Source organism: Triturus cristatus, chromosome 9 (assembly GCF_964204655.1).
Source record: "Triturus cristatus chromosome 9, aTriCri1.1, whole genome shotgun sequence".
NCBI lineage: Eukaryota > Metazoa > Chordata > Amphibia > Caudata > Salamandridae > Triturus > Triturus cristatus.
The window spans coordinates 397,665,391-397,692,076 of NC_140592.1; the positions used below are offsets into that span (position 1 = coordinate 397,665,391).

General features: G+C 46.2%; 1 protein-coding gene across 8 annotated transcripts in view; it reads left to right on the top strand.

Annotated features, from left to right (window-relative positions):
- Positions 1–10,354, top strand: part of LOC146798028 (homeobox protein meis3) — a 128,640-nt gene extending 118,286 nt beyond the window's left edge. For 4 of the 8 annotated variants that reach the window (XM_085625261.1, XM_085625257.1, XM_085625259.1 and 1 more), the window contains one exon: positions 9,517–10,354. Coding sequence is in view for 4 of the 8 variants with exons in the window: in XM_085625257.1 (XP_085481383.1) it covers positions 9,517–9,785 (269 nt within the window). In the remaining 4 variants the exon portion in view is untranslated. The remainder of the gene's footprint in view (positions 1–9,516) is intronic. The other 4 variants (XM_085625260.1, XM_085625262.1, XM_085625256.1 and 1 more) reach the window with 2 other exon arrangements.
- Positions 10,355–26,686: the final 16,332 nt, after the last annotated feature.

Genomic DNA, 26,686 nt, shown 5'->3' on the forward strand with positions numbered 1-26,686 from the left:
AGAAAAGATTGAAAACAATTTGCAGGTTCACTCTTAAAACTTGCAAAACTCTTATGAAAAGTAGACAATTGGGGAAGAAAAATGTAAAGCATCACCGATTAATCAAACTAAAATCTACCCTGACCAACTCTCATAAGCTCGCACGTTCATACACACCTGGTTCAATTCACAAATCGAATATCCCACTCTTAAAAAAACTTGTTCAAGTTGTTCTAAGACTCCCCTCAATGTGCCTGTCTAAATTTCCCAGTTCATTCCTATTCTGAAGTCTACAGTAGAATACCTCAGCTCCTTCTGTCCAAGAGAAACCTAATCGGAGCGGCTTTCCAGCTATGATGGTCTCTCGCCACTAACATTTGCTCATCCCGTCAATATCAACATTGAATGAAATGCTAACTTCCAATTAGACTCATTAAACATGGACGCGATTTGCAATATTCTAAATGCTTTAAAACCAGCACAACATCCGCTTCAGTCATTACACCAAACATCCACCCTGACTGTTATGCCACATATTACATATATTGCCTTGAAAATTGCAATCAACGTTCTTGATAAAAGTCCCTATATATATATATATATATATATATATATATATATATATATATATATATATATATATATATATAATTTACAGAGCCAAACAAATGTCCCAATGTTAAATGCTTGAAAAGGCAGTTGATGAACTACAGAAACTCTTTCATCCTTCTCATTCATTGTCCCAGAGCAATTATATATTAACACTGAACTACTTCTGTAGGGGACGAACTCTTCAAACTAAAAAACAATTAAATCAAAATCTCACCACTAATAGAGGGGCAAACTAGTTTCTCAAGGAATTTGGCTACAAACGATGGCATCGTGTTTGGTGAAAAACTTTCTCCAAGTGATCAAATTGACAGCACGCACAAGATGTGAAACTTTCAGCAAAGAACCATCAGGAAAATACGAGCTTTCTTCTCACACACTGATGGGCGCTCTTGGCATCTTAATCAATTACGGCTACTCTACTGCAATGCCCCCCCATACAGTCACATCATATCCATTTGCAGCTTGCAAAGTTGCTAACATTCTAGGACCACCATTCCAGTTCTCTAAGTTGCCTCCGACTCCCAGCCTGTGCACATGTTGCCTAAGGAACTATACATCACATGTATTTAGAAATAAGCCTTTGTAGCTTAAAGACAAAATAAAGCTCTGTATTCCTAACTCTGACCAGCTTTCAGCCTTCTCGCCTTGGCAGAAATGTTTAAAGTAGACCTTCCACTGAAAGGCAAAAGGGGATGCCTTGTACCTTTTCCATGCTCCGAGTTAGATTGTCTTCTTTTCTGAGACTATGTTACTATCAGCCACATCCTAAATATTGTCTCTCTTTCCGAAAAACAATGAAAACTCGCTGTTTTACTGTCCTGGCCAATGTTATGGCGTTCTTAGCCGTCTTCTGTTTTTAAGCACTGAATAAGGTCCTGATTAATTTAGCGCTTTCGAAACAGCTGAAAACCAACCACAGTGTGAATGACTATTTGCTTCTGTTTTCGTGGCCAAAAACATCAACAGTAATTAATAAACCTCTTTCTCCATACATAAGTTGACACATCTACAAACATATTGAAGTCCAGGTACTCACTACTCAGAGTAGCTGTTTTCTCCTCATGAGTGTCGGTACTCTCCCATTAAAGGAATTGCACTGTTACAGCTGCAATAGGATAGCAGTGCGGGGGAGGGGGGGGGGATGGTTAGGGGCGGTTGAAAGAAAAAAAAGACAGGGTAAAAAATGTAAACTTACCTTACCGGGGGCCACATCTCCTCCGTCCTTCTTGCCACGACGCAGGAACAGGAAGCACCTAGGCTTCAGACTCCTCTAGCCAATCACGACGCTGCGGATAGCATGCTCAGAGGGGGACTGGAGGCCTGTGCATGTTCTCCACCCAGGCTGGCAAAGTGAGCATGACTTTGTGGCTGTCCCGAGACAGCCGGCCAAACAAGCATACGCACTTGGAGAATGCCTACCACTTCTCCCCTGCTCTGTTGGCAGCCCAGCCCTGCACCTACAGAGCCACTAGGGAAAAGTAAAATGATAGTAACATGGCATTATTATCATTTCTTTTTTCTTGTGAGGCGACGATCCTCCACCTTAGTAGAGGAGCTGCCCCTGATTGCACTGGTGATGAGAAGTGCTGGTGCTCTCCCTTTCAAATGAAAGAAGTGCAGGTACTCAGTACCGGACAGTACCTGCCTATTTAAAGCACTGTTGACAAACGACACTGAGGAATGTGTGCACACGGGCATCCTATGGAACAGAGTCACCCCCCAGAAAACGTCTGCCACAGCGTGGATACGCTCTGCTACTAAGCAGTGCTATGTCGACAGGCGCTGAAACCCGCACAAGGTCATGGCTATCAATTGTGCAGCAGGTGCAGTGGCACCGATGCCTGTGGATGTTAGCAACTCATTGCACCTAAATTGCGGCTGTATTTTACTGTGCATCCAGGGGACGGGGCCCAATTTCCCCAGTTGCGCAAGGGCCCTTGGCACCCTTGCTGTGACGCTGATCACGCAGGGATTGGCTGTCCCCTACAAAGGTAAGATGGGGGTGGGAACGGTCCAAGGAGAGCGCCTCCACCCCCAAATGGCCTGGTCTCTAATCTCCGGATGGAAGCGGGCTTTGCTGGCGGAGGGGCGGGGGGAGACGGATGCTGTGCTGCCTAGCTACATGCGGCCAGCCGGGCTCTGGGCTCAGCGGAGTCCCCGGAGCTGTGGCTAAGCAGCGTGAATAGAAGTAAATTAGGGAATCAATGGAAAAGAGCGTTGAACATTAGCCACAGATGAGGGGTCTGGAGCCCCCAGGAAGGGCTAATTGATAGAAGCTCGGTTAAATACGCAGTCACTGCCAGCACATCTAATCAAAGTGACTGCATAGGTATGCAGATTTCTCCACTGCCAGGCTGCTATTTAGTATGGGTCAGCAAGCCTCCGCTAGGCCAGGCCCCGACTACAAAGAAGCGGTTTAAAGCTTTCTTTCCCTCTCTAACCCCGTGCTCCCTCGTTCCTGTCCCTCTCTTTCGCCGCCAGAGTCCTTTTTTAAGAGACACACATCCTAGCTGGATGGGCCGTGAGGAGGGAGGGAAGAACTACCCATGCCAAGGTTTGGAGTTCAGCCTCTTCCTGATTGGCTGCTGTGCGTAGGCAAGCTTCTGGTACCTTCCAGGAAGGCCACCCAAAATCTCCTAGGATTTTGTGAGTTAGATGTGGCTCATTTCACACTAAATAAAATAGTATTCAGTTATAACAGCTGGCAGGCTCAGGAGGGTTTTACATGGTTAACACAGAGGCGTAACCATGTATTTATATCTCTCGAGATTGCAATGAATGGCTTCACCCTCCTTTGTTGTCCTGGAAACTTTTTTGCGCCAGCCTCTTAACTCTTTAACCCCCAGACTCCTTTGACCCCACTCATCCTGTTGGAAAAGGTTTCTAGTGATAGCCAAACGTTTTCCTCACATCACCTAATAACATTGCTTTTCCCGCCAAAATGCCTCTGACTGGTTTCTCACAGGCCCTGCCCTCCCCATACTTGGCATTGCAGTGAGCAGAACACGGTGTAGTACTTTGTGCACTGACATTGTTTCCTCTCACCTCAACATAGCAAAAACCAAAGCCTAACTGAAAAAAGGGCAGCTAGAAACCTAATGGTGGGGTTCTCGCATCTCACCCTGAAAATGTGTCTATTGTGTAGATAGTACATAATCTGAGGTAGGCTGGCATCGCCCCAATATCCTGGGAGGGTCTCTGTGTCTCTTCCACCTTCCTCTGTCGCGTGCTGCAGCAACGTAATGTTTTTTTGCACAGTCAGCGTGGATATCGCGAGGAATGGCGCTTGAGAGTGCAGGCCCTTTCCCTCAGCTGTCACGACAGGGAAGGGCAAAGTTGAGACTGGGAGGTGAGTAGGCAGGATTCATATCCCAAGTGGTGCCCAAGAACACAATGCAGTGGATGGAACAGATATAGGGTTCTAGACTAACGACCAGCAAATGGCTGCCCCGCACCTATCACCAGAGACCCGTGGGGTGAGGAGGTGCAGAGGGGAGGATCCAGAAAATACAAAACACCACGCAAAGGAAATTCTGGAGAGAGTGGGGAATTATTAGGATGTGGAAGTGGGGGCTAGAGAGAAAAGAATGCTAAAAGGGAGCGTCAAAAGCAACAAAAAAAAGACAATGAGAGATTTACACAGAGTGAGTCTCAAAAAGGAGAAATAAACAGTGAGATAGGGCAAGTTTGTGTGAGCGTGAAGAGGAAGGCTCTGAAAAGTGAACTGAGGCGCTCAGAGGAGTGATAGAGCAAAGGGAGGGAGTGAGAAGACCGAGGAGGGATCAGAGATAGCCCGAGAGAGAGGAAGGTTTTATAAACCCCATCAAAAAGCGAAAAGGCTTCCATAATGGGGGCCGCAAAGCTCCATTTCCAAGTGTCGCTTTGAGGCCTGTGCCTTTAATTTCTTTCTCTTTCCCACCCCTGCTTTTGGAAAATCACAGTTTCCACAACATTAGCAGCTCGCCAGACGTACAGCATATGAAAAAGCAGTGTGTGCCAGAGCGGCACTTGTAGGCTGTGGGGACATACAGAATCTGTGGGCATTGCCAAGATTTTATAAGCAAGTGCTGTGAAAAAAAATCTTGTTGCACATACAGCGCAGCTAATTAATAATAACCTATTTTTATACTGTGCTTTATACCCCTCCAGGGTCGTTATAAGCAATGTCTATAACTCCTTTTGACAGTGCCTAATTTACTGCTTTAGGAAATTATAGCAGTGTGCGCTAGGTTTGTTTTTGCAACGTAAAGAGATCACATTAATATGTCAACAGGTAACATCAACTCACTGAGCTACCTTGTGGTCAAACGTGCATTGAACAAAATACTCTGCATAGAAGGAAATAAACCAGTATATTGAAATAAAACCTTATTGTCCAATTGTGCCTTTAGGCATGTTAAAATGGACCATGATGAATCTTTTTTTTTTTGCTAACCTGGGACATAGCTGTCTCTCCATGGAGGTGCTGAAGAGGTATAGTCAGGGAAGGCGAGAAACTCGTTTATGGTCAGCTGACTGAAGTCTTGATGTAAATGATCCTGCCAATAAACTCCCTTGATGTTAAGGCCCCGGGGGAGGTTTTTGTACAGAGAGAGTGCAAGGATTTACCTCTTGATCAGTGGTTTAACCCCTTCCCTGCTCATGATGGAACCACTCCGTCATGAGCCACGGTCGCGCTGTGCTCATGACGGAGTGGTTCCGTCATGCTGCGGCCGTTGGCGGCTGCTCCGCCCACGCGGCGCCTTTTCCCCGCCTGTGCGGGCGTGTAACGTAAGTGGGCGGCGCCGTGACGGAACCACTCCGTCATGAGCACAGCTCGCCCGTGACTCATGACGGCGTGGTTCCGTCATGAGCACAGCGGCGCCGCGCTCACCAAAAAAACCCCCAGCGCCGCGGCGGAATTCGCGCCGCGGCGAAGGGGTTAAATTAGCTGGTACTGATTAACAGCACTATTTATATTTTGAGAGGAAGAGTTCCTGCACTTCTCAAGAGAGACTTAATACTTTCAATTGGAGAGCACTGCCACTTCTCAGAAGCAAGCAGGTACCCTGGTACAGAGTACCCGCACTTCTATTTTTCCATTTCAAGCACTGCTTTGCTGCCAAGGGGTCCTTTTCCAGCAGCAGCTTCACCTCCACGTCAAACCTGATCGAAGCCTTTGCTGTTTGCATGGGCAGTCTAGTGTCCCCTGCTGGCGACACTCTTAGCAGCTGACTATTTGTCCCATGCCCAAGAACTGCACCAAAAGTGGTATTCTTGCAGCATTAAATCTCTCTCCTAGATTCACATGCTTTGCACAACTCCGCCGTCTAGTAGTGGCTGCAGCAAAAGTGGCCTTTATCTACTCATTTCCTTCTCTTCAGTTCCTTTGCAGCTGAGCACAAAACTCAAAGACAACATGTTTTCCTTCCACAGAATTGCTTCTTAAATGTTAACCTTAGAACAAAACTCCTATGAGTGTGCCGCACCAAAGGATTTTCCCAGGTCCTTTATGTGAAATGTCCCTGAGTAAAAAAAGAATGGGTTTATTATAGCTGGCAGAGCTTGTGATCCTGAACGAAGTTGTACCCCCCTACTGAACTTTAATTACTCAGACAAGGGGATCTCCATTTAGGCCGAAAATCCCATAGGGAGATCAAAAATATGTTCTCTTAAACCCTAACTAAAGCTTGTGGTGGTAAGCATAGTAAGTTTTATGTTAGTTTGAGGTGACTTTGCCTCAGTCCTGCTGTCTGTTCAAAAGCCCTCATCAATCAGGGCTGCCCCCATTTGCCTAGGAACCAGTTCGCCCACAGAATAGCGGCTACTTGCTCCCAGACCTCAGCAGGTGAGCTGACAGGATTATGAATCCCCCATAAGACCCTTTAAGATGCTGCAAAGTTATAGTTCACATACGAATGTGTAAAGTGATGTTCAACACCAACCCAAGACCACATTTACTCTGAACTCTAACCTCAAGCTTAGAGGCAATATATCAGTTTGGGTACATGAGACTGTTGAGGGCCAATAACTAATGGTATTGATTGACTGCCTGATCCATAATGCTGCGGGTGCACCTGTATACAGAGAGCACATAGATCGTCTTTTACTCTAGGACATTCAGTACTCTTATCCCTCCATAACTCTCTTTCAATCTCTAAAATCTAATTTTCCATTTGGAACAATCTAAAAATTCACCTCTCCCAAGTTCACCTTAAAGTTTATTTTGTGTCTCTGTTCTAGCTGCACACGTATGGCCTGATTACGAGTTTGGCGGACGGGTTACTCCATCACAAACGTGACTGATATCCCATCCACCTAATTACGAGTTCCATTATATCCAATAGAACATAATGTAACTCGTTATAGGGCGGATGGGATATTCGTCACGTTTGTGATGGAGTAACCCTAAAGTGTTCGGTCTATCCCATATGAATTGTCATTCTTACTATTGTTACCGTAAAGCACTCTGCTGCCCAAGTTAGCACTATAGAAATGCTTTCGATAAATACATGCATAAAATAACAATATTCCTGAGGCTCCCAGAATTCCGGTACTGGTGCTGTGCACATGCCATGAGTGTGCGGTGAAAATTCATGGAGATGAATTGTGTAAATTGAGATGGAGAATAGTTCTTGTTCGCTGGGCATTTCCTTTGGTTTGGTCTACACAATGAAATGCTAATATTGTTTGGTGGCCAAATTATACATTCAATTGAGCAATAACAATAGATAATGTTATCCCTTTGCACCTTTCCATAGATATGTTCAATCAGTAAATGATTTCCATGAGTATGTATTATCATTTTCGAGTTTCTGTTAGGTTAAAAACTCAGTTTGAGACTCAAGAGTATCACTGGTCATGGGGGGGGGGTGTAATATCTAGTACAATACACACAAGCTAGGATCTTTTCTGCTTTCATTAATTGGCATAATAGCACAATTGTGTGATATTAATTTACCAAAGTACACACAGTGAAGATTTATGATAGGCAAAGTGAATCCCTTTCTCAAATGCCAAAGTGAATCCCTTCTCTTGGAAAGCCATTTGGATCTCTTGTCCTGGATAGCCATGGTGAACTCTTTCTCCTGAGTAGCTGTGTGAATCCCTTGCCTCACAGAGCCTAGGTGAAATCCTTCTGGAGAGTCAGGGAGAAGCATTCTCTTGGAAAGCCAGGGTGAATCTACTCCTGGAGAGCCACTTGAATCTCTTTCCCTAGAGAAAAAAGACAGATCCCTTCTCCCACAGAGACAAGGTGAATCCATTGTTCCAGAGAGCCAAGATGAATTCCTCCTCCGAGGAAGCAGTGGTGGAACCCTTAGGCCAGATAACCCATGTGAACTTCTATTCTTGGAGAGCCAGGGGAGCAAGGTGAATCCCTTCTGCCAAAGATCCAACATAACTTCCTCCTCCCAGAGTGCTATGGAGAATCCCTTATCCCAGGGTGACCAGGTGAACCCTATTCCGGAGAGTCATGATGAACCCTTCTCATGGAGAGCCAGGTGAATGTCTCTTCCCAGAGAGCCATGGTGCATCTCTTCTCCCAGAGAGCCAAACTGAATCCCTTCTCCCATTGTACTAAGGTAAATCCCTTCTGCCACAGAGGCCAGGCAAATTCCATCTCCTGTGGAACCAGGGTTAACCTTTCTCCAAGAGCCAAGGTGCGTCTCTTCTCCCAGAGTTCTACAGTGAATTCCTTCTGCCAGAGAGCCTAGATGAATTTTGTCTTATGTGAAACCAGTCTAAATCATTCTCCCAGAGAGCCAAGGTGAATCTCTTTTCCCAGAAAGCCAAGGTGAATTCCTTCTGCCCAAATGCAATGGTGAATTCTTTCTGCCAGAGACTCAGGCTGAACCCTTCTCCTGGTGAGCCAGGTAAATGCCTTCTCCCAGAGAGCCGAGGTGAAATCTTCTTTGGTCGTAGAGACAACGAGCTGAAGTGAAACAAGTGGTAGAGCAGGAGGTGGGGAGGTGTGGGAGGAGGGATTAAATAACAACATCAAAAGCACTTACCTGCCACTGCCGTCTCGGGGTTCTTCTACTCCGGCTAGACTCCGGTTTCCCGGGGCTGGTGCACACTCCTAGGCTCCTAGACGCCAATCATGACACTGCTCTCATACTGGTAATGCAGAATGAGAGAGCAGCGCCGTGATTGGCCTGAGCCGGCTTGTTAAATGCTCGCTCAGATCCTAGGAGCCTTCCCCTCTACTCCACCTGGCTACACAACACAGCTTGGGTGGAGAGACATCAAAGTGTGCATAACGGCTTGGCTGGCCGTAGACAGTGTTCACTACTCCTCCCTGTGTTCTCGTCATGGCCCCGCCCTGCCCAGACTTTGCTTGCTGGCTCAAGTGCGGAAAGTAAAATAAATTGATGATAAAATGGTTTTATTATCATTTTATGCATCCCTCCCTCAGCTAGCTCTCAGCATGGGGGGCGGCGACACTCCTCCGCCATGTAGAAAAAACCCACCACTGCCTACCTTGCAACCAACCCAAAGACACCCAAAGTGCCCGTAGAATCTGAGCACAGAACTAGTTCTCTCCCAGTAACCACTTTGGGTTCCAGATTTAACATTTTATTTTGAGTGATTTTGGGGTGTGTGTTGTAACATCTAGTCCTAGGCGAGAACTGTCAACAGAGATCTGGGTTGGCCACGAAACCGCGCCATGGTATCAAGTCACTCGTTTCATGCCCAGTCCCCTGTCAGAGCTTTATAAAGACAAGATGTTGCCTTTGTTTTTATTATGATCATTGCCTTGACAGTTAAAAATAAAGACGAAAAAATATCAGCTGGCTCTGAAAGCGCTTGAAAGTATTGGCGGAGGCCGTGTTTATGCTGGCAGCGCTGAGGAAGTTGTACACATTTTTCAATATTATTAGCACGAGGGTGCGATGATTCATACGCTCACGGTTTCTCTCTCTCTCTCCCTCTCGTTTGCTGCAGGCTTCCAAGGCATGGCGGGTATGCCTGGGGATTACCCCACAGGGCCGATGGCCATGGGCTTCACGCAAGCTGGGTACACCCCTCCACAGATGCCCCCTCATCCCGCCGGACTGCGGCACGGACCTTCACTGCACTCCTACCTCCCGGGCCACCCCCACCACACGGCAGTCATGATGCCCAACGGGCCCTCGCCTCACCACATGATGTCGGCCCAGAGTCCCGGGGAGCCCATTGTGAACGGACAAGCCATGGACATTCACGCGCACTGAGGGGTTTCCCCCGCTCCTCTGCACTGCCCCTTTCCTCTCCCGACCCTCACCTCGCCTTTTTGCCCAAACTCACTCCCTCGCCCTTCTTGTCACCTCACGAGCACTGTGTCCCTAAACAGACAAGATGGGGGCCGATCACCACACCGGGAGAGAAAAGGAAATCAAATGGACATTTTTGGAAGCTGTTTCCGGCTCTCTGGGTCGTCTGGATGAAAGGGGAGAAAGCAGGCCTCTTCGTAAAAGATGAACTTTGGCACATTAAAAAAGACTTGAATTTTAAACCCAGATCGGCCAGAGATGAGGTTTTCTGATTGTATTTAAAAAAAAGAAGGAATTTTCAGTTTTCTTCTGTCTGTGATTGAATGGACCAAGTAAAAGACACCTGAATCAGAGGAGCGCTCAAATCTTTTCTGGGACTTTATGAACAGAGATACACTCAAGTTCTCTTTTCTACTTCGTTGCTCAGAACGCGGGACTAAGTTAACTTGTACATTTTTGGGGTTCGGGGTGGGTGAGGGTTGTTGTTTGTCTTGTTTTATCTGTTTTTTATGATAAAAAATTCAAAAACCTGTATTGTGTACGTAGAAATATATATATTTATTTCACATAAAAAATGACACAGCCATAACTAATTAACTTATGTGTTTTTTCAAAGGATGAGTGTTTTTAATTCCCTACATCAACTGTCGTCATCAGAGTAGTTACATCTATTTTTCTTTAATACATCTTCCTGTGTAATTAGGGAATTTTTACAGTTGACTAGATCATCAAGATGTACGATTGCATCTAGAGCCCTAGATCAATTTATGCAAGCGCTTCTTGTGACACTAGGATATTTATTCAGCTTCTTATAGCCTCCAATGCACTCTTAATACCACCAGGATATTTATACTACTACATACTAAGCAATTATGACATGTATGTGACTAAGATCTGTACCCCTTCCTTTCTCATCAGGAGTTGTTGTACCACAGCTCACTGTGTACCGTCTGGGTGTCCTTACTACTGCTTTTAACATATATTACTATTACCTGTGGCATTAGGGTATTGCCAAAAGTAAAACTTCTATTTCTATTAAAGAAAGTTCTGGTCCCAGCCACTAGATGGTGTAATGATGCAATGTATGTGCATCTAAGAAAGTTTCAAGCTCAGAGCTGTTGTGAAAGGTAAGTAAATGATCTCTTTCTATTCCATCATTGTATTATAGTATTTACACTCCTTCCTTTGGCATCAAGATATAGACCATGCTAGAGACAATTTCATGGGCAAATTTGGGCTGATTAGTGAAGGAGAAAATGGGTTACTTATGATTTTTGCTGATTCACAGTCATATCTTTTCCATGCAGTTCTTATTTATCTGAAACCCAGTTAGTAACTTAAACATGTATATGTTAATTATTCTCATAGAAAGGCGATGTGCACCAACATCGCCAACTATATGATGCAGATCAGAGATCCCAGCATCACGTGCCAACACCACTATTAGACTGTTGGAATTTTAATAATATAGGCAGGTCAGAAGTAATGATGGAATGTTCGAATCAAACAGAGCCACTGGTAGGTTAGGTTGCATACATGCTATTAAGTAGTTTTTAGCTTCCTTGTGCCATTACAGTGACCAACTATGTGCAAGTCACTATTCATCATCAGCAGGTCACCCTTAGTGTCAGGGGTATGTTCAGATTTAGCTCTATAGGGGGAAGCAACCATTACAACGCATCCATTACAGCGCATTGACACAGCCATAACTAATTAACTTATGTGTTTTTTCAAAGGATGTGTTTTTTATTCACAACATCATCTGTCGTCATCAGAGTAGTTACATCTAGTTTTCTTTACAACATCTTACTGTGTAATTAGGGAATTTTTACAGTTGACTAGATCATCAAGATGTAGGATGACATCTAGAGCCCTAGATCAATTAATATTAGCGCATGCCATTACAACGAAAATGGCTTGCTGTAGGGGGTATAAGGTGTTGGATTTAACCCCAACACCTTACCTACTGTTGCACAGACTGGAGTTGGAATAATAAATTATACTATTCCAAACTCCAGCACACCCGACAGCAAGTCGGTGTCAAAAATTGTGTTGTAAGGGCATGTGGGGTAAAAGCATGCTTTGTAAAGTCACACAACCTCTGTAGGTGGTTGTGCCAAAGGAGATGAAACAGACTTCACTGATAAACAGTGTTAGCACTTCCATACAATGTCACCTAAAGGTGGTGCCGAATTACAAGAAAAGGCTCATGAATCCTCGCACTGTCCCTGGGAACGAGGCCCAAAAATTCAAAAAGTGTCTGGAGTGTCTTGTGTGCCTTCTCAGAAGGGAAGTAACCCAACCGTTCAGGCAGCACTGTCCTTTTTAGGTCTTGCAGACCTAGCACTGGAGCGCGCATGCGCTCCTCGCTCTGCGAGGCTTATTGTGATTAATACGCTTTCAGAAGGGGACTTAAAGCCACGCCCCTTCTCCCCATTGGCTTGCATCATAGTTCAGGCAAAACGCTGGCTTTCTATTGTGAAGGAGGCTTTTTAGTCCCTCCTTGTTATCACCCTGTCCACTTTTGGCCCCACCCACCCGGACTGGATCTTTCACATGTGGCGTTACAGTCCGTAAGCACTCTTTCCCACCACCCTTGCAGCCGGGCACGCAGTTTTGTTAGGTTGTTCAACCATTGAACACGCCGTCGTTTGTCGTGCATTTAGCTGTTGGGTTGGGTTCTGCTGTCATCGTCTCGGTCATTGGGTCCGGAGTAGAGCCAAGTTGTTGTAATGTTAGTCGGGACCTCTTCCCCACACGCCCCAGTATATTTCCAATCGACCCCCCTATAGGAATGGCCTGCTGCTCGCCGAAGAGCCATGGCTGGTTCGATGGAGGCCTTCGGTGGTGCAGCTGGGGGACCGTTGTTTTATGCGCGGCATTGAAAGCAGCAATCTCCAGGCCGCCATTTAAAGCGTTTTATAGTGTTTGAGATATGAGGTTGTTTTACTCGTGCCCACATGCTGATGACTAATTACACCAAGTTTTTTTTTCGTTTCATGTACAACGTAGCTCAAGCGATTATGGTGTGGCAGTCATAAGAACAACGTTGCGGTTCGCTCCCTTACGGGACGGTTAGTCCAACAATAATTGATTGCATATCGCCCACAAATTTAGGCAAATTGTACAGGCGGTGTTCAGGGCAGTATTTCGGCAAGGCTGTCTGCACCACTGGGTGTTATATTGAGGTTTTATTTCGATGTTTTGAGTGCACTAAAAATTGATTAATGTTTGTTCTCTTTTGCCACCCGCGACTTAGACCGATTCATATAGTTTGTGTGGGTGTACGGAGAGATAATACGAGTTTCTCCCTGGCCGATGTTGGTTTAAACCGAGGTACTTGCGTTGCTCAGGTATGAGATAGCGCAGAACACACAGCGTTTTTACAGTATGGATATTAGCGTTTACCACTGGCCAACCGCAAATTAAACAGATTTAGATTGTTGGTTAGGTTCATGACAATGTTCCCCGCATGCGGATGGTTATTTCACCCTGTCGCAGGTACTAGGTACCTCAAGTGGTCACATTGTGGCGCGACATCTAACACAGTTGAAGGTTACAAAGTATGGCAAAAGTAAATGCGGCGATAGGGGCGGCCGCTTCGCACCCGGTGTGCGCACAGGTTTGTCAAGGACAGCACTGGAATGGTATAGGCACCCGTGATGGGGGCGAGTGCGGGTTGTGCGTGCTCGCGCCGTACCACTGCCTCCGACCGGCACACACAAGGTCATCATTGTAATGATTGTACCTAAGCTTTTTTTCTTACTTTAGCTTTTAAGGAAGCATCTTGCAAATTTACCTCTAAGTATCTACCCATTTTCTCAAAATGTTCCTGTTAACACATAGGTAAAAAACATTGTCATTTCCAATGCCAATAGCTCTAACTAAAACAATTGCGAGACCTATTGCATTTTTAATGCTTGTTTTGTATTATATTGTAACATTTATTAAGTGCTTTGTTCACCTGGTGGGGCCACAAAGCGCTCTGATTTGCATTTTCCTGAGCTTCCTTTCTGAAATCATGGCTGAGAATGGCACTGGTTGTAATAAGAACCCCTTATATTGTAGCTGCCCCGTGAGACGTATGAGGTTTGGAGACGTGCTAAACATGGTGCAGAAGCAGTGCTAAGCATAGGCATTTGGTGTGGTGAGGAATAGTGTGAGGATAGATGCAGTCATACATGCAGATACCTACTCTTGTTAAGTAATTAACAATTGCATAATGTTCCCTGGAATTCCAGACGTTTGTAAATTATGCTTTTTCTAGCAGTGAGTTAGCTCCATATTTGGCCCGTTTGAACTGAGGAGTTTGCGCCGGTGTAGGATTTTTGTAAATAATGGATGGCCAAAAGTGGACTCATCCTAGGTGAACACCTCCAGTTTAAGGTAGGTATGGAGTTGTGCTGAAGCAACAGAAGTCTGGAGCCATGGATGGTACAAAAAATAAGCTTCGCATTTGTCTTTGAAGGCGATGTCTTTTGCCACAGGCAGCCGGTGAAGAGAATGAAGAGCAGGTAAAATGCAAGATTGTGTATTCAGTTTAAGAAGTTGTCCCACAGCGACATCTTTTATTCTCTATAGCGTCCGCCTGACATGCTGGGATACTTGAAGGTTCATTGATATGATCAAGACGTGAAAGTGCAAGCTGAGGATGACTTATAAACCCAGGGAAAATTCAACATATGATCTCATTGTGTAGAAGAAGTTTATAGTTTGATTCATTTGAGGAATCAGCAAGAGGCTTCTGTCCCTAATCACGCCAAGATTCCTTACGTGGGGTGATGGGTTTGGAAATGCGTCAAGCTCTTTTGGCCAGATGGAGGATGAGTGATCATTTGTTCATTAACCACAGACTAGAATGCCACTTACTGATTTGTTTAACGTGAAACAAACGATAAAGTGGAGATGGACAATACGTGGAATTAGAAAATATGTATAGCATGATCAGGCCATGTAGCATGATGTCTACTGGAAACTGTGATGAGTTTAGGAGGTATAAAAGCTGCATGAAGAGTACAGAGTTATATGGGTAGGAGCGGAAAGTAATCAAACAAGATTTCGGTGATTCCAGGGTGGAAGGAAGGAATTTGGTTGTGGGTAATTTTGTTTTGTCAAAGCATGTGCTTAAATCCTCAAGTATAGACATTGCTGAGATGTTTGACAATCTATGAAGAGGTCTGCAAATTCACATATAACATAGAGGCTGTTAGACACAGAGGAACAGCTATGTGAAAGCTGGTAAAGAAAGATATCAGACAAGCTGAGATTCACAATGAGGAACGGCACAGATTGTCATGTATTTTCCCGCCATATAGTTTTTGTAGATGATACTATACCTCCAGTCTTCTTTACTATAGAATTTGTCCATGAGGATTAAGTAGTCTATGTGTATGGTTTCATGTTGAATTGGACCTGCATCCGCTTCAGTGATAAAGAGCAGGTCGATGTTAAAGCCTGAGATCAGATCACAAATATTAAAGGGATTCATATTTAGAGTTCTTAAATTGATGAAGATACAGGAGAGTTGATGAGTGGAGTTCTATGCTTAAGAGTAGGTGTGTAGAAGGTAGGATGTCTGGTTGGGCTGAAAGGGAAGTGGGAAGGAGGACATTCTAAGGAAAGATACTTTGTGAATTATTGCAAACTATAAATAAATAAACTGCCTTTGGACCAGAAGAGTTTTTAGATTCAGGAATGACCAGGGAGGGTCGAACTGGGACAGAAAACAGGACCAGGCACCAAAATAAAAGTGTCTCCCCTTACTGAATCAGGCAGTTAAAAAAAAATTGACCCACATATAAAATCTGGTTTGTTTTAACCTTGTAAAGACATGCTGTATATATGCTTTCCAATATTTGAAAGAGTGTATGCATTTGCGTGTGCTGCAGGCAATATTTGTGGTAATATCACGGAAATCAATAGCAAAAATTGGCCCACCAGACCATAAAACAGACCGACGGAGGTGGGAGAAAGTGTGAGAAGAGATACAGCCATGCATCAGTATACCTATTACCTATGGAGAAGTCTGTGACGTTTAGGGGCATATTTACAAAGGGATAACGTAGTGATGTTCCGGTGGCGCTATGCCCTGCACTATATTTACAAAGTAGCATTAAGCCACTTTTTGTGGGTTGAGAGGATGCAGGAGTTCCAGGAAGAAGAGGATGAGACCTCTTGCTAGGCCATTAAAGGATGTTTAATTTAGCAATTCCCTTTCAGTTCCAGAGGACTGTCAGATGTCAGCACGATTCATAATTTGCAACGTATGCAAGGAGTTTTTGAGGGGGTCAGACAAGAAATATAGCTATGGCACCATTGAAATATGAAGGCATGCAGGCTATGGACCCATTTGATACAGCTCGCGCAGAGCAACAGCAACATGAGGGTGATGCCTCAATCTCAAATTCCTTACCCTCATTTGGACCAGGCGTATCAGCGCCTAAAGAACTCATCCAACCCCAGTCTGATCTTCAACCAGCATTTGCCGACATGATTACTTACTGCTGGGGGTGCTCCACTGTGGTTTATAGCGGTGAGCTGAGCATCACTCTCTGCAACCAATTAATCAAGGAGCTCAAGAGCCAGAAAAAGAATTTGGATTTTCCTCATTCCAAGTTTAGGTGCTCTTTTTTTAAAAATTTGAACCCAATAAAAAATAAACAAAAAAACAAAACAGTTACAAAAAATATCTCTTTTCGGAACAGCCTTTACTTGTTTAAAAAGTAGAAAAATGTAATGTTTGTCATGTGTATGTCTTTATATTGCTATATTTTGATAGTCTACTACAGCAGAATATAAAACTCCTACTGCTATGTGTAAATAATAACAAAACAATTCTAGCAATAGATTTTTCATACATTTATAAAGATTTTTTTGTCAGGTTTGAATCCCCTTTTTTAATGCAGTTCTGATACAAAATTTACATTGGTACTTATAAACCAACTGAAATAATTGTTTCTGTTGGTTTATTACCAATACTTAATCAATGTAGTTGCCTTGCATTACTTTTCATCAAGGGGTTGTTCCTTGGGTGTTGCATGGGGATGGGCATGCATCTACAAAGTGATTTTGATGCAAATCCATATTTACAATCACTTGTAGACATGGATTTGTATCAGTCCTACACCTCCTAAGGTTAGCAACAAAGAGACATATATTTTTCTCTTTCTTTCTTTTCCCTCTTTCCGCATGTACTGCATTCTACAATACATATACGTAGAGTATATAGCATTAAAGGATAGTTTTATTGCAGAAACAATTGGGGGTTCAGTGTGGTAAGGGACTGACCTCTCCATAACAACCTCTGTACAGGGCAAAGGCAGTGCGTAGTAGGGGTTGTCCATGAAATCTGTCTTGAGTACGGTGAGGGATAGGCCTCCTTCCAAAGAGGCAGTGTGTAATTGTTTCCTGCCCATATAATGAGGCTTAGGTTCGGTGAGGGACTGGCTTTTCCATAAGGATCTCTGTACAGTGTGTGGGCTGCGTATAATAGGAGCTTGCCCGCTTGATCGGGCATTGGTGTCTGAAGTGATTGACCTCTCCATAAAGACCTCTGTATAGGGTGAAGGCTGTGCATAGTAGGGGCATGGGTGTGGTGAGGGGCTGATCCCTCTATCAAAAGCGCTGTACAGCTTGAAGACTGTCCATAGCAGAGGCTTGGTCATGTAATGATGTAGTCAGGACTGGCCTCTCTGTCAAGATCTCTGAATAGGGCAAAGACAGTCTGTAGTAATTGATGGAACATGTAATGGGGCTTGGGTGTGTTAAGGAATTAACCCCTTCATAAAGGGCTCAACACAGGGTAAAGGCTGCACAAACTAGGGGCTTACCCATTGAACGGGGCTTGGGTATGTTGAGGGAATGATCTCACCCTCAAAAGGATATGTGAAAAAGTATTAATGGGTCAGCCATCTATATAATATTCAGTACAGAACAAAAACTATATTTAGTAGCAGCTTGGCCAACTAAAGGTACTTGGGTGTGGTGAGAGACTGGCTTCTGCGTGAAGCGTGCGCATAGTCTGAACTTGTCAACATAATGGGGCATACGTTTGATGAGGGTCTGGGCTCTACAAGAAGAGCTCTGAACAGGGTGAAGGCCGTGCATAATAGAGGATTGGCCATTTAATGGGGCTTCAGTGTGCTGATGGGCTGGCCTCTCGTGAAGAACAGGCAAAGCTGTGCGTAGTAGAAGCTTGGCCATGGGTGTAGTGAAGGGCTGGCCTCTACGTGAAGAGTTTTGTACTGGGCGAAGTCTGTTTGTAGAATGACTTAGCCACATAATGGGGCTTGGGTGTGGTGTGGGACTGGTGTCTGCATGAAGCACTCTGTACAGGTGAAGGCTGTGCACAGTAGGGGCCTGCCCACATAATGAGCCTTGGGTATGCTGATGGATTGGCCTTGCAGTAGAGAGCTTGTTACAGAGTGAAGTCTGTGCATAGTAGAGGGTCTTTCACATAATGGGGCTTGGATGTGGTGAGAGAGAGGCCTATTTGTGAAGAACTCTATACAGGGTGAAGGCTGTGATAGGAGGGGCTCAACAGCATAATGCGGCTTAGGTGTGATGAAGGACTGGCCTCTGCGTGAAGACTTCTGTACAGGGAAAATTATATGCATAGTAGGGGCCTGGGTGTGGTGAGAGAGTGGCCTCTGCAAAACAGTTCTGTACAGGGCGAAGGCTTTGCATAGTAGGGACTTACCCAGTGTAATGGGGCTTGTGTGTGGCAAGAGACTGGTCTGTCCATGAAAAGCTCTGTGCAGGGAAAAATATGTACTTAGTAAAGACTTAGACACATAATGGGGCATTGATGCAGGATGCAGGAAGCAGGCAGGGACCATGGGGGCCTTGAGACTCCCCCCCCACAGCCCCTAACAAATGTCAATGGGTGCCCTGGGTGGGACCAGGGCACCCAAAATGGAGGGTAGACCCTGGAGGACGGGGTCACCGGGGCCAAAATTGGCCAGGTAGGGGGGCAGTGTGGCCATCCTCCAACAACAAGAAAAAAAAAGCTCTTCCCCAGGGATGGGGTCGTTGGGGCCAAAATAGACTCAGGGGCCCATCCCCTAATTTATTAATTAAAAAAAAAATAATGAAAAGGCAACACCCCGGGGAATGGGGTCCCCGGGACCAGAATCAGCCCTGGGAAGGGAGGGCCCTTCTTCCCTAAGAAATGAAAAAAGAAAAAAAGGACAGCATGTCAGCGAGGCCCGCCCCCTTTTTCCACCACTATGCACATGTGCCTCCTGGTGCACGACTGGTTAGGAAATGAATTCCACTTTACTCCTGAGGGCCTCAGGGCTAAAGTGGACTTTATCCCTCAACCAGAAGTGCACCAGGAGGCGCGTTTGCAGAGTGGTGGAGAAAGGGGTGTGGCCTTCCACAACCACTCAGCAATCCAGCTGTGTGGAACTCACTGGAGGTAACAGGAGGGGTAGTTGGCCCTCAAGGACCCTCAAGAGCCAAGGGGACTTCATCCGCCAACCAGCAGTGCACCAGAAGGTGCATTTGTATTTGCAGAGTGGTGAAGAAAGGACGTCCTTGGGGCCAACTATACCTCCTGTTACCTCCAGTAAGTACTACACAGCAGAATTGCCAAGAGGTCTTCAGAGGCCATGCTCCCTTTGTTCACCACTCTGCAAATGTACCTTTTGGCTCACTACTGGTTGGGAGAAAAGTCCACTTTACTCCTGAGGGACCTTTGGGGCCAAGAAGCTCTCCTGCACAGCATGAGAATCCGTAGTTATTTATTTATTTTTGGTAGGTCGTACCCTGTTGGGAGCATTTTTGTTTCTGTTTTTCGTTGATCCAGTTGACCCACAGTTCATTGGGAAAAAAAAAAGAAATCAACAAACCAAAAAGAAGAAAAAAGCAGTTCTTGTTAGAACTATTTTCTATCATTTTTGGAGCACTACAATTAAGTGGATGCAACTGAAGAGTAAATGAGAAAGTAAGTCATGGGTAAATCTCCCGAAATAAAAAGTAAGTGGATACAAATGAAGAGTAAATTATAAGGTAAATGATCAATAAGTCTCCTGAAACAAGAAGGTCCTTTACAATAATAAATGGTATGGTTATTTCATAATTACAAACATGTTTTGCTTCGATTTTAACCCCTTCGGTGCGTCAGACGGCTGGGAGCCATCCGACCCAACAGTGCCCATGTGCGTTGGACGACTCCTGTCTGTCTGCGCACATGGCACAGGAATATTTTTTAAATGTAAATTTAGGGGTGGGGGCTGCCCATAAAAAAATAGCACATTCTTTCTGCCCCCCCCCCTCAGGAAGCACATGGGGAAACAGCCCCCTATCTGCCCCCGGGGGGGGGAGGCAGAAAGCACAAAAGGCACCAGGGATTTTTTTTTTAATATGTAGAGGTAGGGGCTTCCCGGAATGGGCATGCCAATGCTCCAACCCCCTCTAACACAAATGGGACAGACATTCTGCCTCCCCTGCTTGCAGATGGAGGTTATTACCCCTGATATGTCCCCCAGGGGGCAGAAAACCCACTAGACAATAGAGATTTTTTTTTTTATAAAAGAAGTGTAGAGACTGCCCACAATGGGCTTGGCAATTCCCATACCACACATAAATGGGGACCGAAATCTTTCTGCCTCCTCTAAGGGGTAGGTGAGGCAATAGCCCCAGATCTACCCCTGGGCAGAAAGCGTACTAGGCAACAGGGACTATTTTTGTATTTTAGTGTAGGGCAGCCCAGAATGGTCATGCCAATGCCCCCACCCCCCAAAACAAAAATGGCCACAGTCTTTCTTCGTCCCCTTGGGGGCATATTGGGGCAATAGCCCCGATCTGCCTCCCCATGGGGGCAGAAAGCCCACTAGGCACTGACCTTTTATTGCAAGGTCCCTATCTGTAGATTTTGGGCACTAGCGCAGCCAGCACCTAGGGAAACCTAGCACCCAGGGGAATCCAGGACGGGGTGACTGGTGTGGCCCTCACCAGGTTCAGTTACCCAGAATCCCTTGCAAGCTGAGTAAAATGACACCTCACTTATGTAGGTGGGCCAAGGACCTACGCCTGAGAAGGGCCAAAAACATAGGTGTTGAGGGAAATGCACAGCAAACTCTAAGCGCTATATTTGTTTTAAAATACGTTTTTAGACGAATCTGCATTTGACACCCACATAATTGAGAAATCATTTTTATCAGGAGACCAAGGGGAAGGCTGTATGGTAGGACATTTGGGCCGGCACGGTGATCCCACACAGAAATCTAAGGAAACTGTGATTTTGTTTTAGCTACATTTGAGGTTTGCAGGGGATTCTGGGTAGGAAAACTTTAGGGGTTCAAGCAAGTCACACCACCTTGGACTCCCCGGGTGTCTAGTTTTCAGAAATGTGTGGGTTTGGTAGGTTTCCCTAAATGGCCACCTATCCCGGGACCAAAAACGCAGGTGCCCCCTTGCAAAACCAGGTAGTTTTGTGATAGATAATGTTGATGTCTCCACAGTATGGTTTGGACCCTCCCCTTTCACAGGTACTTGGCCCACCCACACAAGTGAGGTACCATTTTTATCGGGAGACCTCGAGGAACACTGAGTGGTAGGAAATTTGTGTCTGAACGTGGTGATCACTAACCTTTCCCACACAGAAATGTGAGAAAAATGTGATTCTTTCAGCTAAATTTCAGGTTTGGAGGGGATTCTAGGTAGGAAAACATTGGGGGATCCATGAGAGTCACACTCCCTGGACTTTCCAGGTGCCTAGCTTTTCAGAAATGTCTGGGGTTGGTAGGTTTTCCTAGATGGCAGCCAAGCCCAAGATCAAAAATGCAGGTGACTCCCTCACAAAACAAGGTATTTTTGTAGTCAATAATTTTGAAGTCTCCACAGTACGTTTTAGGCCATTTCCTCTTCGGGGACTAGGCTTACCCACACAAGTAAGGTACCATTTTTGTTGAGAGTCTTGGGGGAATGCTGGATGGGTGGAAGTTTGCAGCTCCCCACCATTCCAGAACTTTCCATCACAGAAATGTGAGGAAAATCTGTTTTTATTTTAACAAAGTTTGAGGTGCAAGGGATTGTGGGTTACAGGCCCTAGTGAGAGCCACACAAGTCACCCGTCCTGGATTTCCCTGTGTGACTAGTTTAAAAAAATGTATAGGCTTGCTAGGGTTCCCGCTGTGAGGCTGAGCTAGGGTTCAAAATCCACAGCTATGCACTAAAAAGGGTCAGTAGTCACTGGAAAAATGTGATGTGTCACATTGCCTTTTGGGACGTTTCCTGTCGTGGACACTAGGCCTACCCACACAAGTGATGTACCATTTTTATCAGGAGACTTTGGGGAATGCTGGGTGTGTGGACATGTGTGGATCCATTTAGCTTCAAGAATTTTCCTTCACAGAAATGTGAGGATGTGTTTTTTTTTTACAAAGTTTGAGGTTTGCAAGGGATTCTGGGTAACAGAACCTAGTGTGAGCCACACAAGTAACTCCATCCTAGATTTCCCTGGGTGTCTAGTGTTCATAAATGTATTTTTGCAGCATGAATCTTTCTGGATTCACTATGCTGTGCATTATTCCGCGATTGTCCGGATTCGTAGTCTTTCTTTTTTTTTTTTTTTTTTTTTTTTTGTAGCCCAGGTGGGCGTTGACGTCCCACCATTTGTTGCACCTCTCGTGACGTCGTCGTGCTTCCTGCGGAAGTCCCACCTTTGGGGCTCCATCTTCAGATTCTTTTTTCCGCCGTTGGGTCTGGATCGTCATCGAGAAGCTCCAGAGTTTTAGACGAAGGAAGAAGGAAAATACGCGAGTTTCATTGAAGGAGAACCTTTAGAAGACTACAGAGAGAAAGGTATTACAGCCGGGACGACAAAGAAGGAGGGGATCCTCGAAATTCTTTGACGCACATAGGAAAATGCGCACTCAGAGGCTCTGAGCGCAATGGACAAGACACCATTTAAGTTCTGCCCTAACTGCCACCACAAGTACGCGCAGAAGGACCAAAATCCGGTCCGCAACCTTTGCCTACCGTTCGACCACGAGAGCAAGGACTGCAACGCCTGCTCCGCTTTCTCGCCGAAGACTCTCCGGGTGAGAGAACGTCAGAGGAGAGCCAACTTCAGCATGGAAGGCAAGGGTAAGGCCCCGTCGCTGTACGATCTGGGCCTCTCCACCGACGATGAAGACAACATCGCCGAGGGACCTGATGTCTTCACGGTCGCAGAGACCGATAAGAAAACGCCTGATGAGGTAAGAGACACGTCGAGTTCAAAACCACCGAAAGGGCCCCGAAAATCGGATGGTGACTCTCGAAAAAATGAGTAAATGTCCTCGAAGGAAACACCGGCGCCGAAAATTTCGACGTCCGCCAGTGGTTCAAAGGACAAAAGGCCGAGCGGATCCTTCGACAAGGACTCCCAGGGGCCGAAGACCGCCGAGAGGCAGAGTTCGTCGAAACAGACCCACGAGGTGGGACGTTCGGCGACGAAAGACAAGACCACGTCGACGCAAGCTCCGTCGAAGAGACCTGCAGTCGACGCTGAGCACATCTCAAGCATGGAAAAGAAAAAGAGAAGGCTCGAGGCGGAGATGGAGAGCATCCTTCAGAGGAAGAATTCAAGATCCCAACGGTCCCGTCGACGGATGTCGTGGAGATCGAGGAAGAAGGAGCTTTCGACGCCGAAGAGCAGTCGAGGGGCCCTGAAGAGGAGGAAGAAGGCACTTACTATGAGGGAGAAGGTGATGAAGAGGATCAGCAGTCGTTCTTCGGCTCGGCGCAGTCGACGAGCCAGGAGCTGGAATGGCAGGACATCGACACCGAAAACCCCGAAGAGCCCGTGGACTCGTATCCTTCGAGGCCTTCGCCACCTGACGACATCGGGGCGTACAACATGGTCGTAAAGAGTGCTGCAGCGGCCTTTGGCGTGAAATTGGACGAGGAGAAGCCGAAAGCAGACTTTCTACTCGAAACTCTGCTTCCCATCCAGACAAGGAGCCAGTTCCTCCCCATGCTCCAAAGCGTGATGAACCAAGGGAAGGAGGCATTTAAGGACCCGGGAACATGCCGGTCCATCACACCCAGAATGGAAAAGAAGTACAAGCACTCCTCGCAGGATCCTCCTTACATCAAGGGATCGGTCACTGCGGATTCCATCATTGCTTCCACGGCCAGGAAAAGAGCCAATGTGCCGGTGACATCGGGGCCACCTCCTGATAAGGAGAGCAGAAGGATGGACCTCACTGGAAGGAAGGTAGAAAGAAACGCCGCAATGCACTGGCGCATGGCGGACTCAAACGCGCTACTGAACAGACACCAGTACCAGCACTGGGATGAGATGGGGGAACTAGTCAAGCATCTCCCAGAAGAGTACCATCAAAGGGCTTCCCATCTAGTGGAGGAAGGGAAGAATATCGCCAACTCATGCATCAAGATTGCATTGGACGGGGCGGAAACTTCGAGCAGACTGATGGCCATAGGGATCACTGAAAGGAGACAGGCTTGGCTCAGAATTTCTGGATTCAAGCAGGAAGTCCAGAATAATATACTGAACACCCCTTTCAACGGTGAAACGCTGTTCGGGGAAACTGTGGACGAGAAGCTCACCCAACTGAAAAAAGAAAATGAGACGGCAAGATCCATGGGGGCCCTGCAATTCAGAGGGATGCGAAGAGGCACCCCAAATCGGAGACCCTACGGAAGGGGAGGAAGCCAGCAGGGTGACAGTCACAGCCAGCAGGGACAGCAGAAGCAGAACTGGCAGTACCAGCCTCGAGGCCAGTCCTTTCGAAGGAGAGGAAACGGACGTGGCCAAAGGAGGAGAGGGGGAGACCAACCCTCATCTAAGTGACTACACACGCAAGAGGACGCTCACCACAGCATACCCCGAAGGGTGAAGCGCAATGTAAGAACACAAAGGGGGTTACACAAAACAAGCGCCTACGAACATGCAACACCTGTGGGCGGAAGACTGGGCCTCTACCTACAACAATGGCAACAAATAACCTCAGACAAATGGGTTCTCAACGTCATACAGCACGGATACTGCATAGAGTTAGAGAGAAGGCCTCCAAACAAGAAACCAAAGAGAAGACAGCGCTCGGGTCAAGAGCTCGCTCAACTCAGGGAGGAGACACTTCAACTACTAAAAAAGAGAGCCCTAGAACCAGTGCCATGCAGAGAAAGGAACAAGGGAGTGTACTCAAACTACTTCCTTGTACCAAAGGTGGACGAAACACTAAGACCCATCCTCGACCTAAGGTTCCTAAACAAATTCATAAAGACGCAAAAATTCAAGATGACATCACTACAAGAAGTGCTACCCCAAATGCGAGGCGGAGACTTCATGTCCACCATGGATCTCAAGGACGCCTACCTGCACATCCCAATGAACAGGCGACACAAAAACCTGCTAAGATTCAACATCAACCAGGATCATTACCAGTTTACAACCCTAGCATTCGCCCTAAAGTCAGCCCCAAGGGTTTTCACAAAATGCCTTGCAGCAGTAGCAGCGTACCTACGAAGGGAAGGGATTCATGTGTACCCTTACCTAGACGACTGGCTAGTCAAAGCAAGCACTCACGAAAAGTGCGAGGAGCACGCAGAACGGGTGACAAGAACACTAACAAACCTGGGGTTCTCGATACACTGGGGGAAGTCATCGATAGAACCAGAACAGGTGAAGATCTTCCTGGGGGCGAAGATCAACACCATAGACGGAACGGTGATGCCCAGCGACAGAAGAACAATAGCCCTGCTGAACGAGACGCGTCTCTACCAGAAGGGGCAAGTTCTGACAGTGAGAACAGTGAGCAAGATCATGGAGATGATGGCGTCATGCATCCACCTAGTCCCCAATGTACGGCTTCACATGAGACCATTCCAAGAATGGCTGCAACAGCAATGGTCACAAGCAAGCGGGAGTTGGGAGGATCTAGTGGTTGTTACGCACGCAGTGCAGGAGGAGATAACATGGTGGAACAGGGAGAACTTAACTACAGGAAAGACCTTGAAACCACCAAACCCAACTGTGACCATTACCACGGACGCATCACAAATAGGATGGGGAGCACACATGAACAAACTCAGGGTGAGGGGTCTGTGGACTCCGGCAGATGCGGTCAGACACATCAATTACCTGGAATTGAAGACTGTCCTGCTAGCCATGAAGGCCTTCCAGAAACAGCTATACAACCAGAAAGTGTTGATACAGATGGACAATACCACTACCATGTTCTACAAGCAGGGAGGGACACAATCGTTCCCCCTTTCCACTCTGGCACAGGAGATTTGGAGTTGGCCATCCCACTCAAGATAGACCTGCTGGCCATACACCTACCAGGGAAGGACAATGTGGAGGCAGACTGGCTCAGCAGACAGACATCGGCATCCCACGAGTGGGAGCTCAATGGACAGGAAACATAGAGGCTATTCCAAAGGTGGGGAACACCAACAATAGACCTGTTTGCAACACGCCTGAATGCAAAATGCCAAAACTTCGCATCCAGACAACCAGAACAGCAATCGCAAGGGAATGCCCTATGGATAAGTTGGTCAAAGACATTTGCCTACGCTTTTCCACCGATACCGCTGTTACACAGGGTGCTCGACAAGTGCAGGACCAGCAACATGACACTGATCCTAGTGGGACCACAGTGGGCAAGGCAAACTTGGTTCTCTCAAATAGTGGAAATGGCACAAGGCACTCCTCACAAATTCACAAGAAGAAAGGACCTGCTCTCCATGCAGAATGGAGAGGTCCTGCACCCAGAACCAGAGAGCCTCAGCCTGGCGGCATGGCTCCTGAAGACTTCGAGTTTTTGCACCTGAACCTACCTCAAAGCACTATGCAAGTGCTGCGGGAGGCAAGGAGACCTACAACACGAAAATGCTATGGGGAGAAATGG